The 13,162-nt window shown below is 36.3% G+C and overlaps 1 protein-coding gene across 1 annotated transcript; it reads right to left on the reverse strand.

The window, feature by feature from the left end:
- Positions 1–336: 336 nt before the first annotated feature.
- LOC121873829 (phosphomannomutase-like) lies at positions 337–11,619 on the reverse strand. The gene is made up of 7 exons (XM_042377572.1): positions 11,462–11,619; positions 11,131–11,245; positions 8,370–8,446; positions 6,888–7,079; positions 2,786–2,861; positions 1,781–1,860; positions 337–1,149 (listed from the first exon to the last, which is right to left on the reverse strand). Exons 1-7 carry the CDS (start codon positions 11,525–11,527, stop codon positions 1,012–1,014), a joined length of 744 nt encoding a protein of 247 aa, XP_042233506.1. The 5' UTR covers positions 11,528–11,619; the 3' UTR covers positions 337–1,011.
- Between the last annotated feature and the right edge of the window lie 1,543 nt (positions 11,620–13,162).

The raw sequence follows: 13,162 nt of genomic DNA on the forward strand, positions 1-13,162 counted from the left end.
CCGGCAATTTCCATGGTCCGGCACCGGTCAGGTCCTGAGGTTGCCGGACTAGAGCGGTACAACCTGTACATGTTATCTCTGTACAGTACTGTATATGCCATATTAATCTTACAGTAACTAGAGAGCCATATAAAGGGGTTACTGGTTAATGCCTTATTGTACCAGTAAATAGACCTTCTTTTACTTGAGGGCAAGTACCAGCTTGAACACTTTTCAATAACAGACACAATGACTGTAAACCTCAAAATATCTTTTCAAATCACCAGAAAATTAAAAGGTTCAGCTTGAGAATTATAAAGGTTATTCAGCTGCCAACTCCTAAAAAGTAATATGATAGCCAGTTATAGTCTTTATTTTATCCTTTATATAAGACTACAGAGAATAAATTAAACTAATCTTACTTTGGGTGCAACAAACAGTGTGGTTAAAATATAAATAGACTTTTTGGTTGACAAACATACAAATAATTAAATGGTGAACTGTCATTAGGTTAGTTTTCAAAATCTAGTGACAACAAAAAACAACACAGGTACAGTACTTTCTACAGAAAATAATAACATTTGATCCCACTAATATATAAAATAAATTAAAATATTCTTCATCATGGATCTGCTCTATGTAAGGTAGAAGACCTAAAGAGGATTTCAAGACGCTGAGGGTCAATGGCTCTGCAATTTGCATAATGTAAATCATTAAACAAATGAAACTAAGTAGAGCAACTTGTGAGGGACAAATTGAGTACAGATATGTTGAGATATTAACAAAGGTCGAGTTATAATTTCTTATAATTAAATAAATGGTAGATTCAAGAACAATATGATACAGCCAAGGCACCACTCAACTCAATTATTTTGGCTGGTAGTCAGTTCATAATGAAAACTCAGCTTAACATAAAGATTGTCAATAATATTTAGGTTTGTTTTCATCTATCACTTAAATTATACAACCTTGTATTCACAGCACTGAGGTGTGTAACATGAGCTAGAGCTTCAGAACTATGACACATTTATATTAAAGTCCCAAAAGTTCTCCGAGTTGTGCTTTGGTGTCATCGGGAGAGGTAACCGTGTGGCCAATAGTGCGAGAATCACTATAAATCTCGTGGTCATTTCCACCTTTGTTGGTTTTGTCCCCAAAGAAGTGAATAGTCTGTGGTAAAATAAAACTTGAATTAGCACACGAATTTGAAATGACAAAACTCAATGAATGAAGGATGAAGAAATGAATAAGTTTTGTCTAAAACTACACAATATTAAATGTTTGTGACACTTAAGCAGATGTTTGAGGTCATGGAGCCAACACAGCCGTGCAGTATTGTTTTTCATGTCCCTCTTGGTGCCAGGGTAAATATATTAATACATAGGCTATGAGTTTAATCTCTATACTGCAATACCTCTTTCATCAATCAACACCAAAGCAGAATAATAATCTAAACTTTCAATAACGTATATATATATATATATATATAGAGGGTCAACTCTCAAACATTGCCATAAATTACAGTGATCCATATTTGTCACAAGACCACTGAGTTGTCTAGATTAAGTTACCTGCATTTGTGTGATCAATTGTTCAAAATTTTCCTTGCAACAACTTCAAAGATGTTGCAAGTTTACCAGAAATCATTAGACTTATTGTATGGTTACCTGTACTTTGTTAAATATGCAAACCACATCTACAGACATTTCAACAGTACAGTATATCACAAAGAAAGGCTAATGCTGCTCAACTACTTTTATATATTCTAACAACAAATAATTAGTTCCTCAGATCAGCTTACCTTGAAGTCCTTTTCTACGAAGCGTAAACAGTAAGTCTTATCCCAGCCTTTGGGGAATACATCGAAGCTAATTTGGCCACCTGGTAAAATAAAATTAGTTCTTATCATATCACTGAGCATCTTTTGAGCCCATCCTGTATAAGTGTTGACAAAATTCATTATAAATCATACATCATGTGGATATAATTTCTTTATCATCCTTTGCAAGTTTTTCTGCTGCAACTCAAAAGTAACATAACACAACAAAGTTCTAAGCTATCCATCTGATTATCCATATGACTTCATACAGCCCAGCAGCACTTAGTGACAGCATGTCTTTCACAAAAACCACTTGACACTATGTTTGTTATGCTGCATCCATCTTTTAAATAGTGTTTTGTGTTCTAATACAGCCACTGACTCAATAGTTCTCTGAGGTTGCCACAATGATTATGAAAAAATTAATAATCTGCCAAAAAACACCAAACTCAAGCCACTGATCTCCACATTTACACTTTGGTTACACATTACCTTCATCCTCGAAAAGCCCCCAAAAATACCAAAATACATTCATTAGTTTCTGAAATATGGCTCTTCACTCCCTACTACTACTACTACTACCGTCTGTACTACAAAAAACATTTCCAATACATTATTCTGAAGGAACACCTCTAATAACTAACTCATAATCACTTCCACTTTGCAATACCCAAGACCATAGGCAAAAAAATGGGGGGGAGTTGTAAATGGTATTGCTGAATTGATGTGTGATTATGCAGTGTATGGTGATGGTTAATGACTAACAATTTGGGAATAGTGTAATGTATATTTCACCCTTCTTTGAGAAAGTATAGAGGCATACAACAGTGTACCAAAGTATAGACAAAATAATTTGTAACCTGCACTCTAGTGTTCAGTACGGTGAACAATCTACAACAATGCCTTTAACTCAACCATTTTTTTTTTTACATTCATACAACCCAATTTCCACCATGATACATGACAGCCACTACCAAATCAACTTACCTATCGAGAACACTAGACCAGAATCAGGAAACTCTGCCTCCAGTGCCTTCACAAACTTTTCTCGGATATGGTGCTCCTGGAAAACATACAGCCATACAGTTAATACCGACAAGAATAATAACAAAACTGTCAACTTATATCACCAACACATTCTTAGTGGCTTTCCCAGATGAAAATGTTTACTGAATAAGAAAAGTGTCTGGAGAATTTATAGTTGTTGTCTTAGCACTTTTCTGTTGCTTTCTATATATACCTGTGTTGCACCACTTTCCCTTACTATTTCCATTCGAAATTTCTGTACCTCACGATCATCCCAAAATTAAAGTGGAAGAGGAATAAAGATAAAAGATACATAATAATATGTAAACATTTTCAATAATTGCAAATGTTACAGTTAATGGAAACTGATAAGTAATTATCAATGCAGTACAGGTTGTACCTCTGTAGTCCGGCATTCTGTGGTCTGGAAACTCCCGTGGTCCTGAACGATTTTATTTTGTCCAATAGGTAGATAGGCAGCTTTTTTTTTTATATCTGAATTATTATTACAGGAGTATTAAATTTTTGTCCCTCAGGCCCCAATGTGGGTCAGTGACCTATGCCTGGGTGGGCTAATCCCCTTAAAAAAAAAAAACAGCCACGGGAAATTAAGGTTTGTTTACATCCGGCAGTTCGGCCTCTCTCTCTCTCTCTGCTTGCCTATACAGAGTACAACATTTAACCCTTCAATATATATGAGCAGTAAATAAGTGTTGCTTTCAGATTCTTATGTAGAGTAATAACGATATGTTTTCACATGTGCGCACTTACATACGCGCAGTCTCACATTTTTTTTCACCATTAATGGTTAGCTACTTATATTGTTCCATTTATTAACATTAAATAACATTACAGGTACTTCAAACAACCATATTATTTTCTTACATTAATTTTACTACAGCTAAAATCAGGGTCTTATTTTCTTCAGTTTTATATGTAGAACCAATCAGTCACTGGTTTCGTAAGCTTTAACATAAACAATGCCGGCAGCCGTCTCGTCTCCTCTAATATTCCACGTATTATTAATAAATTGTATTGTTAATTTTGCACACACATACATTAATTCAATAAAAACAAATTCAGAAACATTAATTAAAATATATATGAACAGTAAATAAGTGTTGCTTTCATATTCTTATGTAAAGTAATGACGATATGTTTTCACGTGTGCGCATGCGCACTTACATACGCGATCTCTCTTTTTTCTTTACCATTATCGTTAGCTACTTCTATTGTTCCATTTATTAACATTAAATAACATTACTTAAAACAACCATATTAATTTTACTACAGCTACAACCAAGGTCTTATTTTCTTCAGTTTTATATGTAGAACCAGTCAGTCACTGGTTTTGTAATCAACGAAAACAATGCTGTGTCATTTCCTCGTGTGTTTTAATATTCTACGTATTATTAATGAATTCTATTGCTCATTTTGCACACATAAACATTAATTCAATAAAAAAGACATTCAGTAATAAACAATAATGAATCTTTTGTACATAAGAGAAATGACGCTGTTTACACGATTATGCACGTCGTCTGCACGTTGGCGGGCCGTTCAAACCCGTCGAAATTCAAGTTTCCGCCGTCAAAATTATTTATTTATTTATTTTTTTGTGTTCCAATAAAATACGTTAAGAATTAAAAACTCGCGAAATTTGAGAAGCTACTATACGACATTTAACCCTTCAATATGTCTTCAAAGAGACCATGACGCAAAGAAAGTGGTGCTAGTGCTTCCAGGCATAAGCACAAGCCACTATCTATCCAGGAAAAGGGTGAATTTCCATGGTCCAGCACCGGTCAGATCCCCGGACTAGAGAGGTACAACCTGTACTATAATAACAATATCCATAATACAGTAATAGCAATAACCTCTGTACAAGGTCTATTGCAGGGAATTGGGTCTAAAGACTACTGAATCTCAGATAACATGTCCTTGCACCATCACATAGTGTTAATGAAAGCTCTTCATTTAGATATTTTCTTTAAGTTTCTAGCCCAGAACCAGGTGTCTCTACTCTAGTAAATACAAGCAGTAAGTCCTTTATTTATGTTGTAATGTTCCTAAAACCCCAATCACTAAAACTGGGGTGTGACTGGGTGAGAAAAGTGTTCAGCTTACTGCTACACAATACATGCTTCTTGGGTGATGGCAGCCCTGCACAGGGAGTATCTGGTGAAGGTATATCTCATAGGTCTCTTGCATCAACTTATAGACCTTCTTTGTCAACAGTGGCTAATGCATCCTTTCCCATGGTTACAGTGTCATTTTTCAAGCTGTCTAAATTTTTTCTTTTCTTATAATGAATTGAAATTGTTTGAATATTCAAATGTACATTCTACTTATGCTTGTAATATACTGCTTTGACCTCAATACAAAACTCTTTGTACTTAAGTATGTACTTACATATATATCTAACTAAATATCAGGCCATCACCAGGGAGTGCCAAGATCAATGTATGATTAAACTACATCATTCAAGCTGCACCACAAAGGCTTTTACATCATTGGTTTTACCCAAGATATGACCTCTGTGTCCTTAAACTGACATCAGCTCATGGTCTTGAAAACCATACAAAATTAACTGTTTAGAGCCAAAATAGCTGTTCTAAAAATATGATGTATAAAAGAGACTCATGACCCTACATGTTAGACAGCTTCAGTAGTGTGATGGTTAGCACATCAGTGTGCTGCTCTACTGGCCCGTCTTCCACCACAGGGCACACTGAGCAGGTTACTGTCACATTTCTGGTCAAATAGTGAGGTACTGTACAGTATTAAAAACTTCACCCATGTGACTCAACACCAATCTGAGAGACATTGTGCCTAACAGGAGGACTCCTTCCTTGTGTGGGGGATGTGTTACATGTTACTCTACATCTAGCCACCATCTACTTAGGTTACTACAATTCCTGGAAGGGACAAGGTATCAAGGGATACCTTTGATTAACTTAAGCTGTCTTGTTCAAATTCACACCACAGCAATGATTGAGAGATCAGTTTTTCATCAATAGTTGAATGATTCTGAAGAATATAAATAATTTAAAATTTCATAAATAGTGTTTTTAAAACTCAATTAGCATTCTTTCAACAAATTCATTGATCATCAATACAAGTCTATTCAACTGGTTTGGTGTTCTGAGGAGTTAAAACAGAAGTTTTGACACTTGACAGCCATATAAATAAACTGGTGAGGTAAACTATCCAAAGTAAGGAACTCAATGAGAATTACCCAAGTGGTTCAGTGGTAGACATCAATAACTGATGGATGGCCACAGGAATATTACATGGATTCACCCTGTTGAGCTAATTAATTTAAAATGTTTACTGAAAACAGTCTGATTCTCAACAAAGAACAGTTGTTAGGGTAACTACTGTACTCTATACTCTACCCACCAAGTTCCTGCATGATTCTTAATGATTTGTTATATAATATAACATACAAATACATTAAGGCAAGTAAATTACCACTAAGGAACATAAGCAATTCTTTGTTTCATAACCAGAATTAGAGCCCAATAGAGTTGGGCTCTAATGTTACTGGTTAGGTTGAGTTGGAGGCTTTTAAAACTTAGAACCATTTGATTACTCATCTTTTAATGACGGGGCTGCAATTCTATTTAAATGGACCGTAATGTTTCACATTAGCTTAACCCAAAATCCACCAATACAATATATTATAGTAGAGAGAAATGGTCGAGTAGAATACTAACTCAGTATTAGACAAGACAATGACAATAAAGAAATAAAACTTTTACATGGAGGTGAGTAACAATGTTAATTTCACCTGTACACCTATCATCTTCACTCCTCTCCCACTTTACCGAAGGACAGACCAAAAGATACAGACACCTGAGGATGGGGGAAATGGCAGGTGAGGTGCACAAGAGTAAAGGAATAGGATGGGAACAAGGCAACACAGAGAAACACCCACACATATTTGGTCATATTCTCAATCTTGCGTGTACAACACTTCAATTCCCTGTATAAAATGTACAATTAAATATCAGACCCTAAAAATATGAAAATCAGAAGCAGTGTACAGTACTATATTTACTTTGTCATATTCACCAAACTGGTCTCTCTCTTCCTGTGAACAGCTGCGACCGACTGGGCAAACGTTGATAAGGCCGTTGCGGAACTCAATAAATGTTCCACGCTTTACAGGTAAGGTAATGTCAGCCATGTACCGAAGAGCAAAATTTATGAATTTCTGGAGCTTTTCCTCTCCCATGTGGTTCTGGATACTCTGTAAAATTCAGTAGCTAAGTATAAAAACTACATAGTACAGTAATCACATACAACAAGAGCTGCACCTGGACACTTATGTAATTTTTTGTCTTCCTTCATAACCCTATTCCTGTATGTGTGAGGTTGATCTAACACATACCTAACACAAAACTCCTGAACTTAAATTCCATGAGAACAAGGTAATTTCAGCAGAATCTTGTTAATCCACACACCCAAGGGGCATCCATGAAATAAGGATGTGCATGCTAGATCAGAGGGTCTGACAAAGACAAGTGCTGGGTTGTGTGAGGTGATGGATAACCAGTTGGATATGTTGGGAACTTAAAGTGGAAGGAAAAATAATAGCAGATCTGATAAGATAGAATGAATGAGTAAATATGATTAAGAAACTGTGTTGCTTTTGACTTCTGCCACCTGGTGCCATAGCAGGTAGGAGTTTGAAAGTACAAAGAAAAATAGTTTATCTAAAAATGAATGAAGTGACCCTGAAATTTCATTTTATGGCCAAGGCTGGGGTTAGCCAACTCATGAAGTACAGATGTGAGTCCTGGATTGCAAACTCCAGTTTAACTCTCAATGCCAAATCATCAGACATGCACTATGACCATCTGGCTCAGCCATAGCGGGGGTTTAGGCATCATACCTCTCCAGTTTCAGTTCACTTTCATGCTACCCAGTGGAAAGTGGGAGGATATCTGAGTGACCTAATTTCAGGCTCAACCATAAACAGTGCTCCCTGTAATGGTTCTTGGTTACTAAGGGGAAGAATAACTAATTCATGAATAATAAGTTCAAGTCTGTAAATCTAATGGTTAGGCAGAAGTTTGCAACCAGAACTCATAGCTCTAATTCACGACCTGCCAAGTGAAAGACATGGGCCATAAAGGTATTTAAGTGGAGTAAGAGAGAAAATTTATAGAATGACTTAGGGACACCATAAGAGTGAGATAATGTAGTGTGGATATTCAGAGTAAGAATGTGGAGAAACAAACTCTTACTTGAAACATACAACTTATATAAATAGATTACAGTACTGAATATCACCATTTCAGTCCTAATGAAATTTTGGGAATAAAAGAAAACAAATTCATTATTACATATATATAATTTCCATAATCCACTACGGTATTCACTTTAAAACAAAGATATATTGTACTGTATAACGGATATCCAATAAGATAAAAATTTATCATTAAAATAAGAAACATTGTTTATATATTACAGGACTAACTCCTACAGTAAGTACAATACAGTACTGCATACAACACATAACATAATATAGACACACCTCTTGGTTGAGGAGTTCACCATTCTTATAAGCCACTAAGCCATTCTCAGCAAAAACATACTCAAACTTCATTAGTGCTGTAAGAAAAAATTGCATTAGTAATACAGCACAAGTGAATCCTGACAAATAATAACAAAAAGTCCACCAAATATCATTGAATTCCACTAAATTATGAGGAACCTGAAATCTATGTACAGTACTGTATATTAAAATGTAATCTAAGCCCAGATATACCAGTTGGGTGAACACATGTTTACAGCTCACTCCCAGTGGTGGAAGACTTGCTATATTTGCCACACTTAATGGAGTTTATGTACACAGTTTATGACTTTCAGGGGTTTTAAATTAATAGACTGCTTGTATAGACTGATGTAATGCAGGATAATTAAATCCTTAATATTTTTTTAAATAAGTTTTGGGATCTGCAAGAATATCTGCAGTACCAGAAAACAAAATTACTCTTAACTACAGAGAAGTATTTACTTGAGGAGGATTCCTTATGGAGCCAAGCCTTGCTCCCTATCGAAGGTCCATTTACACATACTAATATGCAGTACAATGAGTCTTAACTACAATTGGGAATACAGTAGTTCAAATCAAGAAGGAGTGACTCATGTTTACTTACTTTGTACTGCACACATTAGTAAGGGACTCTATAACCTCTTATGATTTATATTACAACAGCATAACAAACTAAATCATACTTCTAAGGTAGTAGTTTTCTTTGGTGCACCATCACAGAAAAGGGGTAAACGTTTCAAAGGAGTAAATCTTAAACTGTATGATGTCTTGTACGAATTATACCAGTGTCTGTACATATAATCTTAAGTCTGTATATCAATAGTAGTATTAAGGGAAAATTCAAGGTACCTCTATGATGGTTGGGAAGGCTCAATTGGTTCTTAATAGTGTAATATTGTGAATAAGTGTAAACATGTATGAAGATTATGGTATATACACCTGTGGAAGATTAATAAGCGTAGCTATCTCATGTGCCAGGTAAAAATATACTCGTACAAGTACACCTGTATAATGATCTGACAAAATGATAAGTGTATTAGGTCTAGGTGAAGTGTTGGGGTTGACCTATAAACAAGGGTACAGTGAAATTATTTTATTTACGTCTGTGTGAGGTTAGTACACATCATTATCTCATTTGACGGATACCTATGGACAGCGCCATAATTCATGAATCTTATGAAAGTGGTAAATTCTTGCAAAGTGTCGGGGACGACCCATAAATAGGGGGAAAGTGAGGTGTGATATACCAAGCCAAGAACTAAGGCCTTTGGCCATGTTGGTGCCTAAAACCATGAGGTCCTCAGTTTTGAGACAATGAAATGTGTTAAGAAATTTACCAGAACTGTGACAACTCAGACAGTGATTGTATACAGATGGGGTAATGTAATTTAGAATTAAGGTACAGTACCTGGTATATAATTAAACTGCAAGACATAAGTCACAATACAGAACTTAAGAAACTGTATGTGTGGAGGTAAAAATAGAAACATTGTGATTCATTAGCACCCGTAAGGCCTATGTCCAGGCACTGACGCTGCATGCAGCCTCAGTAACTTGGAACTCTTCATACGAGACAGATCAGTGCCAGTCGGTGTTAAATGAGAGTACTGTACTTAAAGATGTATAGTTAGAGTTTTATATACAGTTTAAAGCCTTGCATAATGTTATACTGTGGTTGATATCATAAGTTAGTTAATAAGTTTTGTAATTTTTGTGTGTTAATACAAAGACAGTAGGGCAAGTAAATGTAGTTGTTTACACTCAGTAACTCGACTCATCATATGAGAAAGATATAGACAGTGTGAGCCTGTGTGTGTGGGTGAGTTGGGCATGCCATGGAGAGAGATGTGATGTCGGAGGAAATGCCAGGCTCAGAAACCACTGTTGTGTGAGAGGAACCCACCTAGTGTAGTGGGTTATGCCTGTGGCCACTGTGCAACCTCCCTAAGGATCTCTGGGTGTCTCATGCTCGTAGTACCCCGGGTGTGAAGATGTGTCAGGTATGGTCCTTGTGTGACTGTGCGTTGATTTACCTAATCTACCTTGAAAGAGTATAAGGTGAGAAAGATACTTGCTGTGTGTTAATTTGGTACTGAGGGTAAGCTACATTACCTGTCTGTATTACTGAATGTACTTTTATTCAGGTGCTATTGAGTTATAACATAAGCATGTGAGATATTTTTATTTTGTGAGTGACCTAAGTTGAGGTCAGTTATTTTGAATGGTGAAGAAGTGACTTCAGTTGGGAAGGTCAGCAATTTTTGTATTGTGTCTTAAGTATAGTAGTATTATCAGCACAGTATGTATATGTAAATTTAAAAACATTTTATTAATAAATAAGTTAAGAATGATGAATGATGTTTCACCCTTCTTTCAATTGTAAAGTTTGGTTAAGGAAAACCCCAAACTCACAATGATAGACCTTCTTTGCCCACTAAAGGAAAAGAAACCAGATTCCAGTTTTACACCACCTACACTGTCCTGAGGTCTGGTGGCAGCAACCAAAGTTTAAAAAGTAGATTAAGTAATGATTAGATATTAAGTAAAGTAAATTAAGTGAACAAGGGAACAGTAGTATAACTGTACTGTATATGATTTACAATTACCCGGTACTTGGCCTGAACTACAATTACCCAATTTCTAAAGTTTGTTCTCTGCTGTATTATGTATACGTACAGTAGTTAATTTGTAATGTGTATGGCAGGAGTAGGATGATAGTTACTCAGTAAATTATACTCACCATCCATACCACCCAACTGCTCCGCTATCTTCTTCAGGTCAGAGCCTCCCACCAACCCACACACGACCTTCTCCTTCACTTGGGTCATGAACTGGTACATGTCATCAACAATTTTCTGCAAGAGGAGTAACTTTAGCTTCAATCCCTTAGATAGCCCCAAGGACAAAAGAACCAATTATTTTTTATTAATGTAATTCAAAATATTGACCTTCAAATCTGTCACTTGCAAACATGGTTGGGTCAGGTTAGGTTTGCAAGACGTTAGGATCACCATTATCAGTAAGTAAGTGGCTCAACAATAACCACTGCCTAATATTTAACTTGCACTAACCTTCCTGGGTGCGGTCAGTGTGCCGTCAACATCAAATAACAATATCATTTCGGAATTTTGAGCCATTTTTGCTATATATCTGACACGTGAAGCCACAGCTGACTGCACTACTAGGACTGACACGTTGATGATGATGTGTTGTGTTTACATATACCAGGTGGCGGTGATATGATGTCGCCTCTTTAATTAATATTTACTTAAATATTCGTAAAAAATAAGAATAAATTCTCTTATAATAATATGACAAAAGATTAAATGTAAAGAACGTTTGTATAGGGGTAAGGAAGTTCATGATTTACATCGCTTAGTTACCAACACCTAAATAACGTTTTCTTTCTCTTACGTCGTTATACATTACCAAAGTTAATATTTAAGTGCCACGACCACCATTGTAAATAGTTTGTTTTTTAAGGTAAAGTAAATATTTTAAAGTTAATTTAACCCAGAGTAGCTAGACACACGTGAGAAGGGTGACCCTACCAAACACCACAGGTTTCCTCTTGTATTAACACTGGATAGACCGCCCAAACGGCTAGTAAACTGACAAGTGGCGAATATGATATTAAAAAACAAACTGGTGAAGTTCGTGGTATACTTGTAACACTAAGTTTTTCGTAGGTCTCACTAGTTTTCAATGCCATCATAATTACTTTGACCAGCCGCAGATAGCAAAATAAGGGTTAAAGTTACATTAATTAGCTGTAACTTACGTGCAAGCACTGTGATATAATGCAGAAGCTGACAGCGAAGACGCCAGCTCCACTGAGGAGTCCTGACATGACCTCCTGACTTCTTGACGAAGTCAAATCCTTCATGTCAGTTGCTCCTGTCACTGTCAGATCCTTTTGTGAGCTGTCATTTTCACCTGTAAAATTTCAGTTTGTCTCATCACTGTCACCTTCACTTTTCCTAATCACCTGTCACTGTCACCATCACATAACACTCAATTCTCCTGCACCACCACACATAGTTAAGATTTGTAAAAGGTCGACCACGGAATCTCTTTTATATATTTATATAAGAAGATATAGCAAAAAATTAGTCTAATACGTTTCCGTCGCAAATTTATATTTTTCAAGTATTTTGAACTTTTCGAGTATGATCAGCCAATCAGCGTTGCTCTCGGTGTCACGTGATACTGTTGAGCATCGTCTGAGTTTTAGTTAACTAGTCACAAGATAAGAAAGAACCTTTGATTTTGAGTGAAAAGACGAAAGGCCGCCAAGACAAAGAAATCTCCTCACTGTGGCTTCTGTGTAGCTGGACAAACTACAGTACACCTATCAGCGTGGAAGAACTTTTTATTGTATTTTGTAGTGCATTTATCAGGAAAGATTTTAATCATACTGATCTTTAGGGGGCGTATATAGTACCCTCGGTGACATTGGTTACACCCATAGAACTGTCAACTACAGTGAAAATTTTGTGGATCCTTGCTACAGTATATAGAACGACTGCGGAAGGCTATCGAGTTGGGTCCTTCATGCCGGCAAGAAACAAGAACATTATCGACAATATTTCGCTCGGTATTTGTTCCAAGCCGAATACAACCATCACTTCCTCCTTCAAGAAGCATCACTTTATCCTCCAACATGTGTTAATTAAGGTAAGATTTTACGCACCGGGAGGTCCACGCCCCCCCCTGGCTAGGAGGTTAGGTCAGGTCCTTCTGGTTTCGTTGGTTAGATTTCAGTCGGGTTC

This window comes from Homarus americanus, unplaced genomic scaffold (genome assembly GCF_018991925.1).
Source record: "Homarus americanus isolate GMGI-L3 unplaced genomic scaffold, GMGI_Hamer_2.0 scaffold25827, whole genome shotgun sequence".
Taxonomy (NCBI): Eukaryota; Metazoa; Arthropoda; class Malacostraca; order Decapoda; family Nephropidae; genus Homarus; species Homarus americanus.

Coding starts and splice junctions, on each gene's coding strand:
- LOC121873829 (XM_042377572.1), bottom strand. CDS start 11,527: ATGGCTCAAAATTCCGAAATGATATTGTTATTTGATGTTGACGGCACA. Junction 8,447..11,130: donor GCAGTTGGGTGGTATGGATG/GTGAGTATAATT, acceptor TTTTTCTTACAG/CACTAATGAAGTTTGAGTAT. Junction 1,150..1,780: donor TCGTAGAAAAGGACTTCAAG/GTAAGCTGATCT, acceptor ATTTTACCACAG/ACTATTCACTTCTTTGGGGA.